Source organism: Halichoeres trimaculatus, unplaced genomic scaffold, assembly GCF_033239565.1.
Source record: "Halichoeres trimaculatus isolate MK-OKI-2021-1 unplaced genomic scaffold, fHalTri1.1 fHalTri1_scaffold_10, whole genome shotgun sequence".
Taxonomy (NCBI): Eukaryota; Metazoa; Chordata; class Actinopteri; order Labriformes; family Labridae; genus Halichoeres; species Halichoeres trimaculatus.
Window position 1 is genome coordinate 34536851 of NW_027437187.1, and position 27352 is coordinate 34564202.

Genomic DNA, 27352 nt, shown 5'->3' on the forward strand with positions numbered 1-27352 from the left:
TTTAAAGACTTGAATGTTTTCCCCCTTGTCCCGATTTTTATCTCTGCAAGTGTGATTCAACCTTTAGTTTGTAAAGCTTGTTCATTTTAAGGCAGGAGAGATTCCACTTTCATGATTTCAACATAATCCATACTGTCCATCATGTTCATTAATTCAGGTTGAAAAATTCCATAAATTTTCAGAAATCAAAGGAAGTTTTCAGGAGTTTGTTTGAATTACCTGGTCATAAACATGTAGAAATATCATAACATTTCAGTTTGTTATGAGTCTAAATGCAATATCTTTAAATGACTTTGAAAATACATTTTCTGTAATTTCCTAACTGAAGAAAAAAAACATAAATATTTGTCATAAGCAAATATAATAGTTGAAAAACAGTAAGACATTAGATTTGTTTATTGCTGTGTTCGGTATTTTGTTTTGTGTTTGTGGTCTTATGATTGTAGTAGTGTGAGAGTGGCTTTTGGAGGACACCAGCAGGGGGCGCATTTGCAAAAGAATGATGGGGGCTGACACCTCAGTCAGTAAAATACATCCAAGCTGAGGAGCGCATCATGTGTCTTTTATTCATTTACACTCCCCTTTTCCAGGGCTTTCACACAAACACATGAAAATATGCCTGATACAACATTTATAAATGCCACCATCAATTTTCAGAACTGGAGAAATGTGATGGGGTTTTTCGTGGAGCATTAAAAGCATGAACAGTGAAAAATCAACATATTTTCAAGAATTAAATTTTTAGAAAAATTCATTTAAAAGTAGGATCTGCAGGAATTTTTATTACTTGTCAGTAAACTCAACATTCAAACTGGGCTCCTCCTCCTTGGCTCAGTGCCAGCTGCAGCACACACCCACAGCCTCCGACTGCAGCTACCTGAACACACTCTCTAGCCCATCAACCACCTGTAGCATCACGTTTCTACGTTGGAGATACTCAAGAGCCGTGCACCTGACTTAGCATGTTAGCGCAAGCTAATCATAGGGACATGATACACACCTGGTTAGCAGGAAGCTAACTCATGTTGCTCTTAGTCCTAAGTGTCTGAAAGCGAGTGAAAGCTGAGCCAAGCTTCTCCCTCGTTAAGGAAAAAGCTTTATCTGTTTGGAGTTTTGTTTCACTTTGGTTGGCAACCAAAATATCTTCATCCAGGCAGAGGAGGGGGATTGATGCAGATACAGACACTGACACATGTATAGAGGCCCATAGAAGACTATTGAGCAGGATTATTCCTATTTAACATTTTATTTTCTTGGAAAATTCTGCAAACCTTACCTTAAAGCTGACGGCAACATAGATTAAAAAAATAAATAAATAAAGGAAGTGTTGTGTGTTTGAGTTTCATTCAAAGACTTTTGACTCATTAAGTTCCTGTAAACGAGTCTTTATGAGCTGAACTGACCGACTTTCACTTACGATCCAAATGGAGCACAGCTTTGTCCTACATCCTACAGGACATGCTGATAAATTTAACATCATGCTGTGTATAATTAATGCATATATCATGTTTTATGCATGGACAGCTTGTACTTTACTTTACAGCATCCTAAAGGCGACTCTTTAATTCACCGTCTCCTTCTCGTCTCCTTGTCTCTTCCAGGTGACACTGTCTGGTTGCTGGGTCAGGATCTGCCTTTCTCTCCGTGGGACCTGGTCAGAAAGCCGCTCAGTCAGAGCATCGCCGTCCGCCTCAAAGGTACGGCGCTGGCACTCAGTCCTCCCCGAGTTCATTCAGTGCGAATGAGACAGACCCAGAAATCAGAGCTAGCATCAGAGATAACAAAAGAGCATTTGGTGGATGAAAGGGCTGACAAATCAGTTTGGAAGCATTCGCAGCGTGGGAAGTGAAACCAGGATCTGCCTACTGAGCCACACGGCGTGAAGGAGGACGTCAGCCAGGACAGTTTTCAGATGAAGAGTTTTGGCTCCGTAATAATCAGAGGAAAGCAGAGCTGAAGGGACGCTTTCATTGTGAGGGAGATACTTGTCATTTAGAGAAGTTTCACCCACTTCTCATGTTGATATTATAACCAGTACCTCATCCTAATCCACACTTTAAAATGAGATTATCAGCGCCAATATTGGTTATTTCTAAATCCTACTTCTTAGCTTCCCAATCTGGTCGAGCAGAACTGGATTGATTGGAGTCTCTATGGCAACGCCACGCTGGATAACATAGTTTAGTAGAAAGTGTGAAAAAGTTTTTTTCTGTGCTGAAAACAATTTCTGTGATTAATTTTGAGCCTTAATGTCAGAAAAAGGACAGAAGAGCAGAATAAAGATAAACAGGAAAGTGATAAAGCACAAGCTAAAGACTGTAACAAGAGCTAAAGGCAAAAAGAAGAGCTAAAGCCTAAAGCACAAGCTAAATGCTAAAGCAAGAGCTAAAGGCTAAAACAGTAGCTAATAGGTAAAACACAAGCTAAAGGCTAAACACAAGCTAAATGCTTAAACAACATCTAAAAGCTATACACAGGCTAAAAAACTAAAACACGACCTACAGGCTAAAACAAAAGCTAAAGGCTGAAATACAAGCTAGATGCTAAAGCAAGAGCTAAAGGCCGAAACAGGCCAAAGGCTAAAACACAAGCTAAATACTTTAACAAGAGCTTAGGTCTAATACACAAGCCAAATGCTTAAATCTAAAGCACAAGCTCAAGTCTAAAGCAAGAGCTTAAGGCTAAAAAATTGGCTAAAAGGTGAAACACAAGCTAAAGGCTTAAACAAAAGCTAAAGGCTACAACACAAACTAGATACTTAAGCAAAAGCTAAAGGCCAAAACAGGAGCTAAAAGGTGAAACACAAGCTAAATGCTAAAACACAGGCTAAAGGCTTTAACAAGAGTTTAAGTCTAAAACACAAGCTAAATGCTTAAACAAGAGGGAAGGGCTGAAACATGACCTAAAGGCTAAAACACAAGCTTAAAGCTAAAACACAAGCTTAAAGCTAAAACACAAGCTTAAGGCTAAAACATTAGCTAAAGGCTAAAACAAGAGCTTAAGGCTGAAACACATGCTAAAATCTAAAACACGGGCTGAATACTTTGACAAGGGCTGAAGCCTATGACACGAGCTAAAGGCTAAAACAAAAGCTAAAGCCTAAAACACAAAGTATTGGCTTAAAAAAGTGCATAATGACAAAACAAAAGCTAAAGGCTTAACAAGAGCTTAAGCCTAAAACACAAGCAAAAGCCTTCAGCACAAGCTAGATGCTAAAACAAGAGCTTGAGGCTAAAGCTCAAGCTATAGACTTAAATACAAGCTTATGGCTACAAAAAGATCTAAAGGCTTAAACAAGAGCTGAAAGCTCACACACAAGCTAAATGCTAAAACACAAGCCAAAGACTAAACAAGAGCTAAGGGGTAAAAAAAAGCCAGAGACTTAAACAAGCTTTAAGGGCTAAAACACTGGCTAAAGGCTAAAAATACAAGCTACATGCTAAAGCACAGGCCAATCTGCAGTGGTTCAAACTTGAGAGTCTGTGAATAAAATGAAGAGTGAGGTTATGTTAGCTCTGATTGGTAGATGATGATCCAAAGTTTGCTTGTTGTCATGTTTCAAATAACAGCGCCACCTAACTGTTGATAAATACTTAACCTTGTGGCATTGTGTCCAGTAAAACGTTATCTTGAACAAAAAAAATTGTTACAAAGAGAAGATCTATCTAGAAGAGTTATACCCAGATGGGATGCTGCTCAGTTTCATCAAGATTCAAACCAGAAAACCAGAAGTGAAGCTTCTCGACTTTTAACTGACGCTCGTGTGAAGAAACCCTGAGGCAGACACTGAGGCGGCGAATCTAGAGATGATTTATGAAGCAGTATCTCAAAAACAATCTTTGTTTAACACGCTTTTTAAAGAGCTACGTGGGCCCTGAGCAGGGCCGGACACGGAGCCTGAACGGCTCCTCAGACAGACGCTTTAATGATTATAGATGAGTCCCAGCAGCAGCCCCCAGCAGCAGACAGTCCTGCTCCGCAGATATTAGACTGATCTGTCTCTGTGTCCTCTGCTGCTGCTTTATCTGCTGCGTTTCTCAGTGAGTCAGGAGAAAGAGAAGTGAACAATCATCTGGCACCGTGAGGATCATCTCTCCCCTCCGCCTTCTCCGTCTTTCTCACTCTCTTCCTTCAGATGTGCAGACAGGGTGGGGGGATGTGTGTGTGTGTGTGTGTGTGTGTGTGTGAAGTCCTGACTCAGAGCTCTGTATCGACCTGCCTGTCCGTCTGCCCACCGTCACAGCGATGGCTCAGAGCCAGAGCTGGGATTCAGCTTTCACCTTGAGCCTGACGACCGTCTCTCACTGACATCAGGCTCAGCCTTCAGTCAGAGAGGAGGTCGGAGATATCCTTCACCTGAAGTTTCAATTTCACTTCTCCTCTTTTTTTAAATCACCTAAAATTTAACACGAAACATTTAAATCTAACTTACAATCCAATCCAACTTTATTTGTTAAGCACTTTAAAAACAGACACTGTTGGCGAAAGTGCTCTGCTGAGAAATTAAATAATAAAATAAAATGAAATAAAATAATACATAAATGAATATAAAATAAAATAAAATAAAATACAATACAATATAATTAAATTAAATTAGATTAAATTAAATTAAATTAATAAATGGCTAACAAGAGACACTTCATGTGAAATACAAAAATAATTCAAAAACAATTTAAAACATAAAACATAATTAAAACACAGAGGCACTAAAAGAGCATAAAATAAATAGGATCAGGGATTACTTTGCCTAAAACACCTTTATACAATACCAACAAAATATATTATAATGGCAGAAAGAAATACAGTAAATTAAAAGAGAAAAGTTAAAAAGATAAAATAAAAGTAAAAAAAGGACATAAAATAAAATAAATCACATGAATGTTCCTACAATGGATCTAGTCAACAAATGTTATTACTTTTGTCTCTTTTCTTCAATTTTCTCTGACATGAAATCATCAAAACATTTTAATCTGTTCGTCCTCATTATTTTTTTTCCTGATTACATTTTAATGAAAAGCGTTGAAACAGTAATAAGAACCCTTCAGTGAGCGGCGTTAAGCGTTATCTAAGGGAAGAACTCCACCAATGAGACCTCACTGAGCAGAGAGACGTGCGTCATCTGCTGATGACACATTTCAAACAGCTAAAGGTTTCAGCTTTCCATTCAAACCTAAATGCTGTGACACATATCAGAGGTTTTCTCTCCATTCATGGTTTAATCTTTTATCTGTCTCTTTCATTTTGCTGATGTCTCTATCCTCTATCCGCTCTTTGGGCTTTTTAATCTCTCCTGTTTTGTCTGGCTCGTTCCCCGTTTCTTTTGTCCTTTCAAGTTTTTTTTTGGCAACAGAAGGAAAGAGGAGATGAAATATACCAGACAGCTCTCTTAATGTTCATATGATTGGTTGTCCTGTAGAGCAGGGTGGAGCTGGATGTTTTTAAGGAGGGGTCAGGCCTGGTCAACATCAGGGGCTCACCCAAAACCAGTAAACCCATCTGATTTAACTTCTGGAATACAGTACAGGTTGTTTCTAAATCCTACTTCTTAGCGTTCCATTAAGGTCAAGCTGGACCAGATTGATTGGAGTCTAAATGACAACACCGCGTCAGCTGACGTAGTAAATAGTGAGGAAATTGTTTTTCTCTGCTTAATCAATTTCTGTGGTTTATTTTGAGCCTAACTGTCAGACAGAAAAAGGACAGAGGAGCAGATGAAAGCTAAATGGGAGATTGATAGAGCACGTGCTTAAGGCTAAAACACAATCAAAACGCTGGAACACAGGCTAAATGTCACAACACCAGCTAAAGGCTAACACAGGCATAAGGCTAAAACATTACTATAATGCTTAAACACAGGCTAAAGGCTAAAAAACACGCTAAATGCGCCAATGCCAGCTAAAGGCTAACAGGACCATAGGCTAAAACATTACCTCAAGGCTAAAACACAGGCTAAAGGCTAAAACACATAGTAAAGGCTGGAACAATGGCTAAATGCCAAAACACAACCTAAATGCTTAAAAAGGACGCAAGGACTAAAACACAAGCTTAAAGCTAGGAAATAAGCTAAATGTTACAACACTAACCAAAAAGGCGAGAACATGACCATAAGGCTTAAACATGGGCTAAAGTGTAAAATACCATCTCATAGCCAAAAAAAAAAAAAAAAGCCATAGGGCCTTAACACAAGCTAAATGCTAAAACTAGAGCTAAGGGCTAAACACAGGTTTAAGGTTAAACACAAACTAGAAGTTAAAATACAAGTTTAAGCCTAAAACATGAGCTTAAGGCAAAACACGAGCTGAAGTCTATAACACAAGCTTAATGCTAAAACACAAGCTAAAGGCTAAAACAAGAGCTAGAGGCTAAGGCTTAAGCTAAAGGGCCTAATCACAAGCTGAAGGCTAAAATACAGGCTGATGGTGTAAACACAAGCTACATGCTATGACACAAGTTAAATGCTCAAACACAAGCTAAAGGCTTAAACGAGAGCTAAAGTCCTAAACAAGAGCTAAAGGCTAAAACACAAGCTTGTGGCTAAAACAAGGGCTTAAGGCTTAAACAGGAGCTGAAAGCTGAAACACAAGCTAAATGCTGAAACACAAGCTAGAAGCTAAAACAAGAGATAAAGGCTAAAACACAAGCTCAATGTTAAAATACAAGCTACATGCTAAAAAATAGGCTAATCTGCAGAGGTCTGTTCAAACTTTAGAGTCTATCAATAAAATGAAGAGTGAGGTTACGTTAGCTCTGATTGGTAGATGACTGGCAGGACATAACCAGGATTTACTGACGTTACACATTACAGACATGTCTTAGAGCACCGGGCTGCTAGCTGCGCTAATATAAACGGCTACTAAACTATGGTTCAAAGTTTGCTTGTTGTCATGTTTTAAATAACAGTGCCAACTTGCTGTTGATAAATACCTTACCTCGTGGCGTTGTGTCCTGTAAAAAGTTGTCTTTAACAAAGAAAAATCATTTCAAATAGAAGCTCTGTCTCCATGCATTTCCAACACAGACACACACTTTGTTGAATGTCACGTCGTCACCTCAGTGTGTGTGAGACCCCAGGCCACAAGGTGTCGCTGCAGTCTGATGAACCTCCTCACAGCATCTTTAACTCCTCCATTTTTCCTCGTCTGTGAAGCAGGAGCAGTTTTTCAAAGTAGGGCTAAAAACTTTGCTGTTTTTGTCCAACTCTCAGCTCCTTGGGAGAAATAGCTGGTTGCACAAATCAAAGACATGCAGGTTTGTTGTCCTGTCATTTGACTAGGTCTCCATGAAATGATTGGACTGACTTATCGACGCCCTGCAGCTGCCACAGGCATTTACAGTATTGTTGGCATTAATTGCAATGTGAATGTAAAAGTTTGTCAACAGGAAAAATAATGGAAATTTTCTGCTGCCCGCTGTGAGTAAAATACGACAGTTTCTTTCTACAATAGACTCCAGCTTTAAACCTTTCAGGGCTCCAAATAAGATGCTCCAAGGAAGTGAGAACAGCAGAGATCCCACTGAGTGAATTAATCACAGTTTAATAAAACAATCAAACTGATGTGATTGCAGCAGCCTGGACAAGATGCTGATGCTTTTATCCCCTCGTTGTAAACTCGTCTTGTGAATCACTCGAGCAGTTGTTGGATGTGAAACAGACATCAGCGTGTTTTTCCTGCAGCTGCAGATTAAAACCTCTCAGAGCTGTAACTCATCCTCCTTCCTGATATGAAGCTTTGAGAGCGAATTAATGAGTAAACAGCCTCTCTGAACGACCACTCAATCTGCCCTCATTAAAACACAATGGTGATTACTTTTTGGACATGGCAGACGCTCAGCGCTGAGGCACCTGAGGACAAAGAGCTGAGCGTCTGAGTTTGAGGATGGAGAGGGCACCTTGAGGCTCCCTGCTGTGTGATGTAACCGAGGAGCTGCGGCGTCTTTCGGGTGCTGACACTGAGCGTGTAAACCAGAGTGGATTTGAGGATTTATTGTGTATTTTAACTTAGTGTGTGTGTGTGTGTTTTTCTGACAGGTCTGCCTGAGTCGTGTCTCGATGAGCTGGCTCTGGAACACCTCTTCCCCCTGCCGCTGCTGCACAACTACGTCCGCCTGGTACGCACACACACACACACACACACACACACACACACACACACACACACACATACACATGCAAACACACACAGGAGCGAAAGGGATCGAGGGATTAGATGAGTAAGACGTAGAAAAATAGAGAAGAAGCTTGAAGACTGCACAGACGAGGTGAGATGGAGTGATTGACACATGAAAGGAAACTGAGGATGAAAGTAGTGAGCAGTTCCTCACTGCTGCACCGCCCCCTGCTGGCTGTTTGGAGGCAGAGACATGAGAGCTTAAGTTAAATCAAGGCTCATTTTTGTCATCCCACTCTGACAGATTAGGAGCAATAAAGCCTGATTGGACGTGTTGGAGGAAAAAGCATCGCTGATAACACACTCACACACACACACACACACACACACACACACACACACACACACACACACACACAAAGAAACTGGAGGAGCTCAGGGCTCAGATTTTATCCAGTCGCCTGGAAAATAGATTACATCCAGCTTTGATGACTGATTTACATTTCTGACAGTGAGCTGCTGCTTTAATCCACAGCCACAGAGAAATATGTTTCACAGCTTTCTGCTGCTGGGATAGAGAAAATGAGGCTGTATCTATTGTTTTATTAATTAATACATGTAATGATGAGCTTTTAATGCATTAATGATCTTATAACTGGGAACAAGAACGAGGTTTGAGCATCTGAGTTGATAAATGGCACTTTACGTTGAAGGAAAAGCAGATTTAGGTTATGAATAAAAGTGGGCAGACTTACAGTAGCTGCAGCTTCAGAGAGATATGAGTGAAAAGCTCTTCATGATCACACTGGTCAAAGTTTGAAATATTTGTGTCTCTTCCTGTGAGGAGTTTTGGCTGTGAATTAAATCAGCTTAATTTTGTGCCTTTATTAGCAAAATAGATAAATAAATAAATAAATAAAAACATTTAAACATAGACTGTCTTTGATATGGTTTAATGAAGCCAATCAGAAATACTGACTCAAGAGGCGGGCTTTGAGCCTCCACAGCAGCTGTCAATCACGTGAGCTCAGCCCCTGATTGGACAAATTCCTGATCTTAATAGAAAATACAAAAAAAATCCCTGTTCAGTGTGTGTTGATAGAGAAATGAGGCACTAGTGTGGGTGTGTATGTGGTTTCTGGTGCTTTTGCTGCCAGCCTCTTGTGGACACTCAAAAAACTGCAGTTTTTCACACTTCTGTAAAGGCGTCAATTCTTCTAGCTATAACCGTATGGAGGACCAAAACTGCTTAAATAAAAAAAATCAATAAATTAATAAAAAATAAAAAATAAATGAATAATAAAATAAATAAATAAACTTCAAAAATTAAATACAAAAAGATTTTTAAAAATGCACGAAAAACAATAACAGAAAATGTACTCAAATAAATAAATAAATAAAACTAAAAATAAACAACAACAAAAAATAAACTTCAAAAATTAAATACAAAAAAGACAGAAATAAAAACTAAACTTAAAAAAATAAATACAAAAAATATGGAAATAAATGAAATAAAAACAAAAATAAAAAACATACATTAATAAATAGACAAGTAAAAAAAATAATTAAAAAAATATTTAAATAGAAAAATAAATATGGAAATGATACAAAAAATAATCAATGAATAGAATCAAATATCAATGAAATAAATGAAAGCACTCTGCTCTTTTTTTGTTTTCATATATTTTTTTTTTTTATTCTGCAGATTATTTCAGCATAAAATACAGAAAAAAATGTTATTTGTTACATGTTATATAAGTTCAGAAATCGATAGCTGGGTCACCATTACAACTTTTTACAAAATCAAAGCAATAAAGAACAGTTGCACCTTGCTGGTGTTTTCATTATGACAAGAACTGAACACAACTTGAGTAAAATTAAAAAAAAAAAAAAAAAAAAAAAAAAAAAAAAATGCAGTTCCTCAAGTGTCCACTAGAGGCTGGCTGCAAAAACAGCAGAAATCCCATACACACCCATTCAAAAAGCTGATGTGAAACAAACATGTAAACAGCCTGGTTAAAAAAAGTGACTTTGTGACCTGCAGGGGTCACTTTTTCCCTAACTTGTTTGATTAATTTATAATTTTTTAGTCATTAAACTTACAAGTTTTGTTCATATAAGATCAGAATCAGAAACACTTTATTTATTCCCCCTGGTAATTTTTTTTTTTTTTTTTTTTTTTTGAGTTAAAGCTACACCCATTCACAAAGTGTTAAAAAGATATAGAAAGTTCAAAATATGAGTTGTGGGTTGTTGCAGAAATACTGACAATAATTCTGAATATTACACTAAACATTACTCCACAAAGTCAGGTTGAATTCAGCATTTTTTGTGTTTATGGGCTTAAAATCTCTGTATCAGAAACAAACAGGTGACATCACAGAGATTACGTTCATTTATCACACAGTTTATGGCAAAGACCTCCAAAGAGAAAAGACAGTTTTTTCTAACAGGAGGCAAAATTAACTGAAGCTTTATTCAAAGTGCTGCAAAAACACTGAACTTGTATCCAGCCTCAGAGTTTGATCTTTCCTCTTTCCTCTTCCTCTTTCTGTCCCTGCAGGTGGAGCAGTATGGGACCCTCATCTTTCACGGGCTGGAGGGCAGCTGTCAGGAACACCTCGCCAACGTGGTCGCTTACTGCATCAAGGTACGACTGTCAATCCTCCTCACATACTGTTCCTGCTAACAATAAAACCCATGAACAAAAACAGGTGACTTTCTGTAGAAAATCCAGTTTTACATCTTTATATTTTATATTTTTAACTGAGAATCTGTGAATAAACGTACAGCAGGTTTGTAGAAACCTGGAATATACAAGCAGCAAATTGGCAGTAATGCATGAGTTTGGCTAAAACGACTGTTGAGGCTCAGGGTGTCCAGCTCAGATATTGAGGTCATGGTTCGAGGGTTTCAGTGTGACCTCAGGGGGCTCCTTGTCAAAAAGTCAAACATCCCACTTTAAATTTAATGTAACAAATGACCCAAGCTGTCAATCATTTTCAGAGAGAGGGCAGTACTCTCCTTTAAAGTCAAACTAAACCCAGTCACGGTAGTGCTCTATCACTTTCATTAAAATTTGACCTAAAGTTCAAATATTTGACATGATTTTCTTTAATTTTCCTGTTTTGTAAAATGGGGATTACTTCCACTTTGTTGCATCATGTGATGCAATGCTACAGACACTGTCTGCAAACAGACCCCCCCCTCCCACACACACACACACACACACACACACACACACACACACACCCCTCTCCAGTATCTGACTGTAAGATGATGATGAAACACCGTGGACACACCTGGACTCTGCTCCGTGATGCTTCACCTGCAGATCAGCGATGAGTCATGCTTCACATGTCAGAAGATGTTAGTGCTGATGATTTTATCCCCATCATCCAGCCTGCAAACCTCCAACAATCAGAGCTCCTCAGCTGGAGTCTTATTGAAATCACTGCAGTGTTCAATCTGCGGGGTTACCATGGCGAAGGCAGCGAACGCAGGAATCTGATATGAGCAGAGAGAGATAGAGGAAGTATGAAGACATGATGCTTTCTGAAAGACGTGAGGGCTTTTTAATCAGTTAACTCAAAATGAAAATCTAATATTTAACTCATGGTGGTTTTTCTAACACTGGTCTGATTGAAAACACCGTCTGCTGGCCGTCTCTAAGCTGTGAAATGATGATTCATGTTTCAAAGTGTCAGCATGGAGCATCCAGTACTGCTGCTTTGTTCTCGATGACAGCTGATGCTGTTACTTATAGAACAGAAAAGAATAGAATGGAGCCACATGAAAGAGTGACGAACACATAGATTTATTTATTTATTTATTTATTTATTTATCAAATGTTTATTTAACAGGCACAATACATACAACATTGCTACAGGAAATAGGAAAATGTGATGCAAATAAGACGTCTAGCTTCAGCTAATTTGCAGTCTTTGTCTCTGGTTAGGCTTTAGAACAGAATAAAATCTACAGAATATGATAGAAATGCAATAATAGAAATACAGTGAGTTGTGCAGTTGATACAATGAATAAGTACAATAAATAAATAAACACAGTTGCAGTTATTACAGGTTAAAACACAAATTAAATTTAACCAAATATTAGTAATGTGCTATATCTATAATAACTTGTGAGAAATTAATGTTCACAGTGTTTAACAGATTGAATAGAAACAATTAAAAAATAGACTATAAGGTAATAAGACAGAATGGAATAATTCAAAAAATTAAAATTAGAATATAGAGCAAATAAATAGAATAAAATGATTCACTTAAGTAGAATGTAGTAGAACAGATTTAAGAAGGGGGCAAGGTAGCAATAGAGTTAAATCAATTTGTACCAAACTAAAAAATAATAATAAAAAAAAGTTGAAAGTCACATAGGTATTTGTTTTTTATTTATTTATTTATCTATTTATTTATTTATTTATTTATTTATTTAAATTACATTATTATTATTATTATTATTATTATTATTATTATTATTATTATTATTATTCAATTGAATATGTATACTTAAGGAGATTAGCATGAAGTACAATTTAATGTTACATAATTTCCTATGTAATCTTTTATGATATAATTTATACTTTAATATGATGTAAGTAAATACAAAATAATAATATAACATAATATTGAAGTCTAATGATATATTAACTATTAAAATAAAACTATAAAATATAATTATATATGATAGATTAAAATGCATTTTTTTTAATTCATACAATTTAAATATGATTTTAATATAATTGAACATAATATGATAAAATTTCCTACAAAATGGTATGATACAAAAACATATAGTGACTTATAGTAAGTATCACGAAATTGAGTATTAAAATGTAAGATTATAGAATAGAAAATAATAGAAGCTGATGCAATTAGAGGAAGATGCCCATTAAAAGAAAAGGCTATTGACTGTGCAGACAAGTAGACATTACAGGTTACTGAGTGTAATTAAACTGAACATAACTCAATGTGTTTGTGTGTGTGAACTCTTTAAGTCAGCTTTACAAAAATGTAAACAAAGCGCTAAAATACACCAGAAAACCATCACTGAGTACCAACACTCTCACTTTCTAATGTTTATAAGAATCATTAAAGAGTGAAAATTACTGTATGTTACGTCATTATATCAGATAGGTACAGGTACCCATGTATACCTTTGTGGACTGATGTTTCTCACGCTCTGATGGTTTGACTCTGACACCTTTAGAAATGAGATACGATGGAGCTGAGCCGTGTGCAGCAGCTGCTTCCTCTCTGTATTCACTGGAGCTGCTCTGTGCCTAGAAAAGCCCTTTCTGCTCATTCAAATTCTGCCCTCGCTCCGATTCTCCTCGAGCATAGTAGTAGTAGATTTCTTTTGTTTCCATGACGACGTGCTCTCTTCTCGCCTTCCTTCCTCCTCGCTCATCATCCATCCCTGGCTTCCTCTCTCTGCTCCAGTCAAAGCAGGAGGCTGTGGGGCTCGGCTGTGACGTGGTGCGGGTGGAGGTGGAGGAGGGCCTGAGCAAAGAGCAGCTGCTGGACACCTTCATCACCTGTGGTAGGGACACACACACACACACACACACACATACACACACACACTGACAGAGTCTTCCTTCAAGATGCAATCAATGCACACTCCACACACGGCGGCGGCGTAGGGCCTCTTCCTTCATTCACACATTTTGAGCCTGAAACCGACCCAAACCTGATTGATCCAAAACTCCGCCCCCTGGTTACTGTTGCCAGGTTAGATGAGTAAAAAGACACTTGAGCAGCGAATTATGCTCAGACTCAGCTGTTAGTTTTAAGACATTTTGCAAGCATTGCAGCCTTTGATGCTAAAATAAAGCTTTGATATTTGACAGAAGAAGACAGGAAGTAAGGAAACACACCTGGTGGGTTATCTAATGCTCATGGGAAACTCTCCCACACAGTCCAGCTCTGTCTCTAGAGATAACTCATCCTTTTGCTGTATGACCTCAGGGTTCCTGGTGCCAGCGGTGGGGTCAGGGGTCGGCGTGCGAGGCCCTCACTGTGTGGTGGTGCTGCTGGAGGGACTGGAGAAGGCTTCATCTCTAACAGGCCTGCTGGGAGATCTCTGCCACAGTCTGGATAACAGAGGATCAGCTGCTCCACTCATCCTCAACACAGGTACTACTATCTGTACCTTTGACAAGGAAAATACTGACCCCTAGCTTTAACTTTTAAAAATAACTGACATGTAAAAGACCAGAAGCGTCAACTTCAAAAACACTGACCTGTATTTTTTTCTAAAAATACCAACCTTAAGCTTAAAATTTAATTTAACTTTAATTTAATTTTTATCTTATTAAGTTTAATTTAATTTGATTTAATTTAATTTGATTTAATTTTATTTTATTCTATTTCATTTTATTTATTTTATTTTAGTTATTTTATTTTATTTTAGTTATTTTATTTTATTTTATTTTATATTAGTTATTTATTTATTTTTGGTGGGGTGTGTATGAGTTGTGAATTTTTTTTTTTTTTAAATGGCCTCATTAAAAAAATTGATAAATTAAGAATGACAATACTGAATGGAAAAAAAAATAAAATGGCAAATGTGGGGACTTGGGCATTGGACTTAAAGCAGAAAATAATAATAATACATATGAATTAAATTAAAACAATAGAAAAATGAAATAAATTCAAATGCAAGCAGGATAGAAAATCTGAGTGCATTTTCTCTTTGCCTCACATTGTTGAAAGTGTTTTTCTTTTCTTTTTTTTGGCAATTTTCTTATTATTTGGTTTTTGCATGAATTGGAAAAGCCTTTTTTTATGACTGCTTAAAATAAGCTATTACGAATTCTGTCTAGTTCAATAAAAAATATTATGTACAATGGACCTGTGTTAATCTCATCATGTCATGAATTATTTGTTTTGTCTTGTATTGATGTATTCTTTGTTTTTCTGAATAATTATTAAATAAAAAGTGAAAAACCAACAACACTGACCTGTAACTTTAACTAAAAAAAATGACCTCTAAGTTTTGAATTTAAAAAAGTAATGAGCTAAAGCTTTAACTAAGAAAATAATGATGTGTAGCTTTAAATTTAAAAAATAATGACCTGTAAAATAAAAAAATTACCTGTAGCTTTAATGTATAATTCCTGACCTGTAGCTTTAAATTCACATTAGCTTTAAAAGTACATTAAAAAAAATAATGACCTTAAGCTTTAAATCAAAGAAATAATGACCTGCAATGACCTGTAGCTTAAACTAAAAACACTCTCCTACAGCTTAAACTTTTAGAAATACTGACCTGTAGCTTTAACTTGAAATTACCTACTGTAGCTTTAACTCAAAAAAAAGATGACTTTTTGCTTCAATGTAACAGACTGACCTGTAGCTTTTACCAAAAACATTGACCTGAAAATTAAAAAAAAAAAAAGAGTAGAAACTCTATGAAGAGCAAATGTGATCGTCTCATAAATCATGAAATAAACGATGACTCTCAGAGTAATGAGCTCATTCCTCTTTCCCTGCGTTCCTCCCTCAGGTCCCCATCTTTTCAGTGACAGCAGCTTCCTGATTGGCACACTGTCAAAGCCCCGCCTCCAGGGATCAGAGCTCCGCCTCCAGCAGCATTTCCGCTGGGTTACGATGCGCTGGGACCAGGAGCCACTGCACGGCATGCTGGGAAGGCACCTCCGCAGAAAGCTGCTTCACAAGGTGAAATTAGAGTTATATCGATAATCTGAGTGAATGAAAGTGTCAGAATAAAATCTGAGCTTTAACCTCTGCCTCCTCCTCCTCCTCCTCCTCCTCCTCCTCCAGGTGGGCTCTGAGGCCTGGTCTCCTGAGGGCGCCATGGAGCGCTGCGTGTCGTGGGTGAGCCAGGTTTGGCAGCAGCTCAACGCCTGTCTGTCTCGCCTCGGTACCCATGAGGCTTTGCTGGGCCCTCAGCTCTTCCTGTCCTGTCCTGTGGTCCCAAACAACACACAGGCCATTGTCAGGTGTGTGTGCGTGAGTGTGTGTGTGAGACGTGAAGTTTCATTGGCTGCTGCTGATGATGTCACACTGAACATGTGTGTGTTTGTTCAGATGGCTGTCTCGCCTTTGGAACGCCGTGGTCGTCCCCCGTGTGGAGGAGGCCATCATCACCCGGGTAACAGCCAGGCGTTCCTCTTCCTCCTCCTCTCCCTCATCCCCGTCTCAGAGACCGTCTCCTAGCAACTGTGGGCTGAGTGCCGGGCAGCAGGCGGTGGTGAAGGCCGCCCTCAGCATCCTGGTCAACAAGGCCGTCCTCCCGGGCTGCCCTCTGCCTCGACACGGTGCGTGTGACGCTGACGCTTCGATGATGTGAGCCCCTGATCTGACGTATGACGTGCTGATGTGTGTTTTCTTCATCACCCTGCAGAGATTGACAGGTACCTGCTGGAGTTTAGGGGCGGAGCCTTCCCTCTGTCAGCCATCAGCTCGTACAGAGGAGGAGGAGGAGGAGGAGGAGGAGGAGGAAGGAAAGGACGGGACAGCGGGAAGCTGAGACGATCCAACACCAGCCCGAGGAAGAAGGGAAGCCCCGCCTTAAACTGGAGCTGTGGCGGCTCCTTCAGAGAGGGTGAGAGCTTCGTTTGATGGACGGGAGGCACCTTCAGAAACATGGAACAAATAAAACAAATAAAATGTGCTGGGTGTGAATGACTCTGTCCACAAGAGGGCGATGTTTGACGTCTTTAAATTCTACATCATGCTCCTCTCATTCAAACTCTTTTGAGTCTAGACCAGGAGTCTGCAACTTTACTTTCATAAAGCATTTTTACCTCAGCTCACCTGGATTAAAGTCATTCAGGAGCCACAAAATCTACTTTATCTTCACAATAAAAATTATAAAGTGAAAAAAAAAAAACTAAAATTAGTTAAAATCTATTGAATAATTATCTAGAAAATTAGAATATTATCTTTGTTACTTTTTTTGGTTTTGTATGTTCATCTTTCTATCTATATGTGCAATAAATAAATAAATTAATTAATTAATCTTACAAAGAAGTTTTTCATATTAATGAAATTGTACATGTGATGCCTTAGTTTTTTTTATTTTTGTTGAATTTAAAAAAGTTTGGAAAATTTTTGATGATTCAAAATTTTTTCTAAGTTTCATGACATTTCAAAAGGTTAAAAAAAAATTTTTTTTTCATTTTATTTATTTTTCTAAATTGCAAAGATAGGAAAAAATTAAAATTTTGCAAACTTTTTTTAAGTCAAAAATTTGTAACAAAAAACTAAATAAAAATAAAATTCAAAAAAATCTGCAATACATTTTTGAACCTTTAAAAAATTTGCAAACAATTTTTAAATGCCATGTCTGCCAAAATTTAACAAAAGAAAATTTTTAAAAATGGCAAATGTTTCAAATAATTTTCAATTTTTTTTTTAGGTTTCATGACATTTTGAAAGGTTTAACAGTTTTTTTTAATTTTTTTTTTTTTTTTTCTTAATTGCAACAATATAAAAAACAAGAATTTTCCAAACAATTTTTAAAGTCAATAATTTGTAACAAAAAAACTAAATAAAAATAAAATTCAAAAAAATCTACAATACATTTTTGAACCTGAAAAAATTTGCAAACATTTTTTAAATGTCATATCTTCCAAAACTTAACAAAAGAAAATTAAAAAAAAATGGCAAATATTTCAAGTAATTTCGAATTTTTTCAAAAAATATGCAAAAATTTCAAAATTATTAAAAGAATACTAGATTTTGATAACATATATTGAAAATGTCACTCCACTCATAATTTTTTGTTGTTTGCTCACGCTAACCACATAATTAGCATGTATATTAATCTGGCACGTCGTCAGTTAAATGAATCCATCCACACAGAATTAAAATCAGTATTTTCTTCCAGATTAGTCTTTTTGTAGATGTAGTTATCTTCCCAAGGCTGTAAAACTTGAGGTTAGTCACAGGTGCATGGAAAGTTGGTGGGCTGTTGATGTTGTAGGAGGTGAAGTAGAGCGGTGGCAGGCTTTATTGACAGATGGGATGAAGATTTAGTTCAAATAAATGTAAACACAGGATTTTATTTAGTGTCAGTGTCTTTAATCACCAATACCCTCTGTTAAGTAAAATAACTATTCTTTGTTTCAGTAATAGTTTTTGAAGCTACAAGGAGCCACTGCAGAGGAGTCAAATAAACTCATTTGTTCATGTCATTTTTTTTTTTTTTTTGCAGGTTCTTTGTCCAGCACTGACGTCAGCTTCATCTCCAGCGTCCAGAGGTTTGTGCTCAGTCTAAAGATTATTTCAAGTAGAAACAAAAACTACAACTGATAGGACTTAGGCTTCTCCTAATAGAGAGTAGAGATTTTTTTCCACCGCGCATAAAGAAAACACAGATGTACCTTATTTACCTCTTAATCGAGTTGAAAGATTCAAAAACCGAGGTGAACTGGTGTTTTTGTTTAATGTAAGCTGCCAGCAGGGGGCAGAGCTACCTCTCCGATGACATTTCTGTATTATTCAGCCAAATAGTCAGGACTGTTTGATTTTTCTGTGTAGACAGCTGGATTAACTGATTGTAAAGTCGTGTTCCTGTCTGAAAATCTGAGGTGTAACTCTCTACCTGTGTGTGTTTGTGTCTGCAGGGAGCCCGCAGGTCTGTCTGTGTTCTCTGACGATGAGACGGATCTGATCAGAGAGCTGCAGACGATGTGCTCCAGCAAGTCCGAGCCAGACATCAGCAAGGTACCACACAACATCATCATCATCAGCAGCAGCAGCAGCAGCAGCAGCATCTTAAATATCTAGTTGATGCTGAGCTGTGATGATAATCTTTCAATATTCTGATATAGGAACAAATGTTTGGAGTCGAACTTAAGAAAAAAAGAATTTATGATTTATGTAAAAGGGACAGATTTAAACTGACATCAGTAATCAGAGTATCAGAGATTGTAGCAGATGAACTCCTGCTCCTTGATGGTTTTTGTGAGAGTAAAACATTAATGAAAAGAATAAAAATAAAAGTTGTGTAAAGGAACAGAAGGATAAAACTCATATAATGATAAAAATCACAACTTTATTTGTACAGCACTTTTAAAAACAGAAGTTTACAAAGTGAGTTGACATAAAAACAAGGAACACAAGCTTCAGCACAAAGAAAAAAAATAAAAGGCTGAGTTGAAATGAGACAAGTCTAAGAAACAGTGTAGTTTCATATGACAAATGAACTCAGACAATACAAGAACCATGAAATATAAAATGAGTCCACAAGTACCAAAACATCAATTAGCAAGAAAAAGAAAATAAAATAAAATGGGATTGAGAGCAGAAAACAGGAGAGCAAGTGTAAAGAGACGATATTAAGAGCGTTAATAGACTAATAAAATTAATGATAAAATAGTAACCATCAGATAAAACAATTTAAAAAAAGCTTACAATACAGTAAAACCAAAGTAAGATAGAAATAAAAGCAATAAAAGATAAAAGTTAAGATGAAGGATGAAAAGACGGCATCACATAAAAACCAGTCTGTAAAAGTGAGTTCTTAAAAGTAACTTTGCCAGAGGATCTGAGGCTGCGAGATGACTCATATGGTATCAAAAGCTCTGACCAGTGGCGATTGCTCTAAGACTGCAAGGGAAGCTCAGCTTTCCCTAAAATGTCCCTAAAAAAGTGTTGATATGTTCTGCTGTGTGAACATTTCATTGATAAAATCTGAGCTAGAATTCCTTCATCTTTAGTTCAGAATCAGCTCCTATCACAGGTAACTGGCTCCACCTCCTTCTCATTCATCCCCGCAGCGTCTCAGCGCTTCAACACAGTCGGATGCTGAGCGTCTTCTGACTTCAGCGGGGAAGCGTAGAGTGGGTTGTTCCACTGTGGAAACTGGACGGTCATTGGATAAACGCTGGGCTTTGTCCCACCCCTCAGCATCTCTGGGGGTCTATGAGGCAGTGGGCTGGCCTGGACGCTGGGCTTCTGCATGATGATTGGATGATCTGTCTGAGGCAGAATCCCTTTTTGACTGACAGTGAAATGAGCCAGTCAGATCTTGAAGTATAACCCTCCACCGGAGCATCTTCCGAGTTGTTCTGGACTGATCCGGAGGTTTTATCGATCCCCAGCAAGTTTACTTTTCTTAAAAACGACGAGCGTTGTGTTTAAAGATTCTCTCTCTTTTCACCAATAAGCAGCTCCAGCTACAGCTGTGGAGCTTCTCCTCCTGTCACTCACACTTACAGCCTGTCGTAGTCTCACGTAGCAGCTCCAGCTGCTAACAAGCTGGCACGGAGGGTAGAATTCACATTTAAATAAAAAATTAATTTATGATGTAGGCCGGAAAAAAAATAAGCTTCCCCTCCTTGACTGACCAGCAGTCACCACTGGATCCAAAATATAGCAAGGAGCAAATCCTTTAATTGCTTTAAAAGTAATCTGTAAAATCGTAAAATCAATTCTAAAACTGACAGGAAGCCAGTGGAGGAAGGATTTTTTATTTAAATCAAAAAAGTTACTGTGGTCCAGCCTTGAAGAAGTGAAAGTGTGGATTAACTTTTCAAGGTCTGGTGGGGTGAGTATCGTTAAGAGTTAGAGGGATTTCGGCAATCAAACAATTACAGCAAACACTTTCCTTGTATCTTACACGTTTTGACTCATAATTGACTTTTTAATTTGTCTCTGTCATCACTCCAAACACAGTGAGTCACTGATTCAGCATCGTGCCGTCATGAAGCTCCTGTATAAACCCGACCCCCTGTACATTAATAGATCTCTGTCCTCTCCGCAGATCTCTCGAGCCAAAGACGACCTGATCCTGTTCTCCAGCTCTCCCAGTGAAGCCACGCCCCCCTGCAAGGCCGAGCAGGACCCCACCGTCCAGCAGCGACCACAGGCGGTAAGAAAGAAGAGACCAGGAAAAATCTTACTAATGATGAAAAATGACAACCAGAAGCTCAGAATAAGCTATGATTACTTAAAACACTTAGAGGAAGGTTGTTTTTCCAGTCATGTCTTTTGTTTTCAGCGTTTTAAATTATTTTCTGCTCTCTGCAGACAAAAACACTCCTCCTCTATAATCTGTTATTGTTTTTTCAACTCCATTAAGAGCCACAAAGTGATGAGTCAAGTTTTAAATGATGTTTGTGTTTGTTTGGATACTTTGAATCATGTGTTTCTGATTACTTCAGTGTTACCTCACTCCTCTGATGTGCTGCTGTAAAATGTGTCATTACTGAAGGTTTGCTGGTTAGGTGTTGCATTAAAGAGGGGGTATCGTGTTTTTTTTTTCAGTCTTTATTTTGTCCCTCTGGTGACCACATAGTATCTTCACATGATTTACAACTAAAAAAAATCTATTTTTCCCTCCCAGCGTTGTTACTTTATGTCTGTGTTTAAAATATGGTAAAGCTGTATACCCCCTCTTTAAACTTTTCAGATTCAGACAGTTAAATTAATTTCTTACTGATGTTTTTGTCACTGAATCTGGAAGAGATTGCTTCTTAGAGTGTCACAGTCAAAAAAAAGAGGAGGAAATGCAGAAGCATTTCAAACCTGTACTTCAACTACTGGCCACAAGGGGGCAGCAATACAAGTTTGGTGGCACAGAAGTCTACAGGAATTTATCTCTTTTGTTACATCTGTAATTTTAAAGCCTCTTTGTTACAGACTAGAACTGAAGCGTATTGCATTCACTTGAAGAAAAAAACAACAACTCAGGTTATTCAAAGTAATTTATTCTTCGGTTTGTTTTTTGTGGTAATTAATTTTGTTTTTTGATTAATGTTTTTTATTGGTTTGTTTTTTGTTATAATTATTATATTTGTTTATTTTTGGTATAATTATTTCTGTTTTTATGAGTAATTTTTTTGTGGTAATTCATTTAATTTTTCTGATTAATTTTTTTTATTGGTATAATTATTTCTGGGTTTTTTTGAGTAATTTTTTTTCTGTTTTCAGATTACTTTTTTCCTGTTTTTCAGAGTTATTTTTTCCTGAAGTATTGAGATACTTAGAAATCCCGTGAGAATCTCAACATGCTGATGTGTTTTGTGGTAATTTTTTCCTCCTGTTTTTAGGAGTAATTTTTTTCCTGAAGTATTGAGCTACTTCGAAATCCCGTGAGAACCTCCAAACTGCAGACGACTCCCGTGGATGTGTGGTGGCTCCTGTGTCCTGCACGGATCAGAGATCCTGTTCGGCACATATATGCCTTATCCTTAACTTTCTACCGGAAAAAAAACAGAAAAAAAAACTCCCAAAAACAGGGGGAAAAAATTACCACGAAAAAACAACACGTTGGGATTCTCTAAGTATCCTGAATTTTAGGAAAAAATTACTCAGAAAAATAGGAAAAAAATAAACTGAAAACAGAAAAGAAATTACTCATAAAAACAGAAATAATTATTACAAAAAAACAAACCAATGTAATAAATATAACAAAAAAAAACAATAAAAAATATTAATCAGAAAAACAAAATTAATTACCACAAAAAACAAACCCAAGAATAAACTACTCTGAAAAACCTGAGTTTTTTTTTTTTTTCTTCAAGTGAATGCAATAGGCTTCCGTAGACTGGTGTTTGTTCTTTAAGATTAGTTTTCCATGTAGCGTTAAAGATGTGTGATTTAACTTTTTCAGGGTGAAGACGCTTTTTGAGCAACAAGATAGAAACATTAAATCACAGTTAACAGTAAAGGATGAAACTTAATGTTGGTAATCTTAAGGACAGCTATTAAAATGTGTTTACTTTGATCATGTGCGTTAGATTTGGATGCTGTGAGCTAAGTCCCAACAGGAAATGTCCGTGCTAGACTGACTGATCTTTCCCGTCTTCCTGCAGAGCCCTCAGTCCGTCCGCAGCTCCTCCCAGGCCGCCGTCCAGAGCAGCAGTGACCGGCGTTCAGGCCCTCGCGTCAAATCGCAGCTCCCCGTCCCCAGCAGCAGGGGGCAGCAGACCCGAGCTCCTCCAGCCGCCACCAGCAGCATGAACAACAACAGCAGCAGCAGCAGCCGAACCCAGACGCCCCCGAGCCGCGGCAGATCCACAGCAAACAACGTCAGCAGCAGCAGCAGCAGAACGAAGCAGGCGCCTCCAGCCGGCAGCAGCAACAACAACTACTACCGCAACCACATCAACGACAACAACCAATCACACGAGGACATCTGGATCCTCCACAGAGATCTGCATGAAAACAACAACAACAAATAACCCCCTCAGCCCTTCCGCCTCCTTCTCCTCCTCCCTAACTCTGCTGTGAACCTCCCTCCATGATGTAAAGACTAGGTACCTGACGACCTTTGACTCTTAGTATTTGTACTTGTTATCTGTACTTGTTACACTGTACTACAGTTGTGTACTTGGGGACCATAGTTTTATTCTATTACAGTATTTGAAGTATTTGATCGTTTGGTTTTGGTGAGATTTAACGTGGGGGAAAGACAGAAGGTAAAGCAGCAGGTTACTTTCCTGTTGCCTTATTCCAGCGTGTGAGAAGAAGACGTGTCAGAGATGATAAAACAGTTCATAACTGCCTCAAAAACAGCACTGGAACAGTATTTCTGTGTACTTAAAGTGAAATACTGTCGTGATCTTCTGGTATAAGGCCACTGAAGAGTAACTGAAGGTCCTTACAGGCGTTACCTTTCAGTGAAAAGTGTTTTTGGATCAAAGAACGAGACGAGCAGGTTTTATTTTCTGTTTTTCGTTGTTTTTGCTATTCAGTATTTTGAGATATTCAAGTGTTTAATCTTTAAATAGTTGCAAGGTTGGTTTAAATACTGTTGAAATTAATCAGGGTTTTACCAAATATATTTGTAAATAAGAATTAGTACGTTTAAATGCTCTATAGATTGGTGTACGTGGTCATGACGCTTGTACAGTGATGAAACCTTAAAGAGAAACTGCTGAAAAAAAGAAACGTGTACATAGTGTTTGTAAAACTAGTTTGGTTCTGAAGCCGTCACTTGTTTCAGAGTGACGGCGCCGTGGCAATAAGTCATAGAAGTACACACACACAGGATGTCCTCCATCTGATGTAAGCCATAACTAATACTTTAGACTCCATCTCCTCCCAGCCGGCTCCATCCTCACCGTGTTTCTTCTGTTTCCACCTCTACAGGACATGTGTTGTTACGAGCGGACTTTGTTTATATATAAATATAAATATATCTATACATATGTACAGGAGAGATTTTAGTCAACCTTTGATTTTGATCTGTACGATAGCTGTTTGAAGTTTAAAGAATTGTCTTTCAAGCACAAACATTAAAAATGACACTGATAAAAATCCCATTCTGACTTCCTGTTTCCTTCTTCAGTGCTGTGAATCTCAAAACATGACATTTGAATGAGTGAAGTCGAACTGTTGCTCTACTTTAAAGGCAGAGTCTGCAGGATTTTCTTAAAATAAAAAAGTCAACTTTTACAGGAAAAATCCTGCTCAATTTTGTCTCTTCTTGGCCTCTTTACATGTGTGTCAGTGTCAGCGTCAGCCTCAACCCCCCTCCTCCTCCTGGATGTTGATGTTTTGGTTGTATCCGGACGTTTCTGGGAGGAGAGTAACATCTAGGAATGTTCAATACCAGTTTTTTTCAAGCCATTACCAGTAAGAGTACTCCCTCATGAGTACTCACTGATACCCAGTACCAATATGAAGAGTACTTTTTTATATAAAAAGTACATGAAATTTAATTTCACAGTGACACATCATTTTGAACCAAGACAGCACAATAACTCTGCTATTAAATCCAAAATAAAACACAAACAACGTTCTGAGTTTACAAACAATAAATTAAAACAATAATAAAAACACTGTCACAGTTCAAGATTTTTTCAAAATAAACTAAAGTAAAAACTAAAAAAGTTTTACTGTTAACTCTCACTGGTTCATTCATCTAGTCTACACAGGACTTGATGCGTATTTTCATGGTCTTGCACTGCAGCAAGTAGCGGCAACTACTGGTGAGGAGGACTTACTCAACGTAAGATTTTTTTGCTTTGAGTATCAGCTGCTGGTATCAACAGCCTTCATGAGTACAGATACCTTAAAAAAAGGCTTGTACCTGCCCAAAACCTGATACCGATACCAGTACTCACCCATCCCTTGCGATACAGCAATATATCGTTATACTTTTACCACTTCAACTCTCTGTATTGATATTTTTTGTAAAAAAAAAGAAATCACATTTTAGCTGATTTGGAAGTAAATCACAACTTCCGAACTTCCACCGCAGTAGGTGGCGCCCAAGAGCTACTACCCTGTATGTTGACAAGAGATTGCATAAAAAATTTCATCTCAAAGTTTATTCAAAATTTTTAATTTTTAAATTTGATAATGCGGGGTTTTTGTTGTACTGAGAGAGTCAGTATACCATAAATACCAATGGTTTCCATGGTACTTTTAATTTTGAGTAATCTTTTGATTAATATAAACATAATCCCTATTTTTTATAAGTCAAGTGTGAAGAATATCACAATGTGATACTAGCGTATTGTGACCCAAATATCGTGATGCATATCAAACGGAACTTGCCAATACTCAGCCCAGCCAATCACAGTGTGACAAGTGTTCATGTGACTTCACATGTTGACGGTGGCGAATGGAAGAAGCTAATCAGAGTAGCTACAATAATGAAAGTAGCACAGAGGAAGAAAAACACAACTAAAGTGAAATGAAACAAACAGATGAAGCTTTCAAATATCAACTTTCACTCGCTTTCAGGAACTTGGAGAGCAGCACGAGATGAAGAGCGATGGGAGTTAGCTTTCAGCTAGCCAGGTTTGTAATTAGCTTGTGCTAACATGCCAAGTCAGGTGCACTGCTCTCAAGTCTCTCCCAGGTAGAAACACAATGCTACAGGTGGTTGCTGGGCTAGAGAGTGTGTTCACGTAGTCATGGTTGGAGTCTGTGGGTGTGTGCTGCAGCTGGCACTGAGCCAAGAAGGAGGAGCCCAGTTTGAATATTATTTAACCAACAAATAACCAAAAATTCTGCAGACCCTACCTTTACAGACTCAAAATCGGATAAAGAAACAAAAAGTAGAACAAAAAAGTGACACGGTGACACTGAAATTCTCAAAATCTTATTTTTACTGGAAATATAGTTGATTGAACAAATACATTTATACATATTTTGGACGTTCGGTCCCTTCCTATGAGTTAGAAACAGCTTTGTTCTTAATTTACTTTGTAAAAAAATTCATCACAGTGAAGATATCGAGGCCTTTCGCCACAGTACCTTGAATTTCTGCATCGCTGCTTTACAAATTCAGAACGAAAGAAGCAACACACTCTTCCCTCAACCAAAGACGATAGAGTTAATCAGAGTTCAGATGTTCCAGTTTCTTAGGGAGGAAAAGAAAAAACAGACTTCCTGAAGAGATTTTTTTTGATGAACTATCGTTTTCTATAATTCATCAAGAGGCAGAAACAGATTAGAGTAAAAAAAGCATCATTTGTTATGAGGAAACTAAACTTAAACTCTGTCGTATTGAGAAGAAACTGTACAGCATTAAACCAACGTTTGACTTTTCCTCGCTTTGGAAGCTGATGAGTACCTCAGGCTGTCTCTAAAGTGCATTCAGACAGAAAATACAAATATCTGAGTCATTACTGTTCAAAGTGTCCACAAACACCTCCACTGTCCCATTAAATATGTGCATGTGTGTGTGAGTGTGTTAATGTGTGTGTTAATGTGTGTGTGCAGACAAACGGTCTGACCAAAGACACTCAGAAGAAACTTGAGAGTTGTGCTCGACGCTGCTGCAGAAGTCTGCACATCTGCAGAGCTCTGACATCTACACCTTAGAGGATCAAATCTTTTCTTATCTATTTCTGTGTTTATAAAATTACCTGATTAATAAGAGTTTTAGAATTCTAACATTTAACATTAATTTGCTAAGAAAATCTGCACGGTGGATCATTTCCAAAGTGAACAATCTTCTCAGTTCATGGATCAGGAATCACACGGTAAAAACTGAAATCTAAGGAAGTGTTAACGTCTCATTTTTAGAACAAACTGTCTTTTGAGACTTAATCTGTGCCACTTTCACCTGACAGGTCTTGAAAAATGTCTGATTTCAAGATATTAAAAGGACAAAAATGACTTCTTTTTAGATTTTTTCAATTAAGGAATGAACAGATGGAGCCAGCTTTTTTTTAAAGACCAATATCCTCTCACCTTCATTTGTTTTTAGAAATACTTTCGTCCACACACAGCAAGCAAATCCACTGAAAAGTGCAGCTGGAGGCACGCCAAACTCATATTTGCTAGTGT

At 37.7% G+C, this 27352-nt stretch overlaps 1 protein-coding gene across 1 annotated transcript in view; it reads left to right on the forward strand.

The window, feature by feature from the left end:
- Positions 1 to 24362, forward strand: part of cttnbp2 (cortactin binding protein 2) — a 149836-nt gene extending 125474 nt beyond the window's left edge. Inside the window, 13 exon segments of the mRNA XM_074677114.1 lie at positions 1602 to 1697; positions 8030 to 8109; positions 10672 to 10758; positions 13568 to 13667; positions 14096 to 14263; positions 15636 to 15808; positions 15914 to 16092; positions 16181 to 16410; positions 16497 to 16697; positions 18312 to 18357; positions 18724 to 18823; positions 20865 to 20972; positions 22918 to 24362. Coding sequence (XP_074533215.1) covers positions 1602 to 1697; positions 8030 to 8109; positions 10672 to 10758; positions 13568 to 13667; positions 14096 to 14263; positions 15636 to 15808; positions 15914 to 16092; positions 16181 to 16410; positions 16497 to 16697; positions 18312 to 18357; positions 18724 to 18823; positions 20865 to 20972; positions 22918 to 23286 — 1937 coding nt within the window. The 3' untranslated portion in view covers positions 23287 to 24362.
- The last annotated feature ends 2990 nt before the right edge of the window (positions 24363 to 27352 follow it).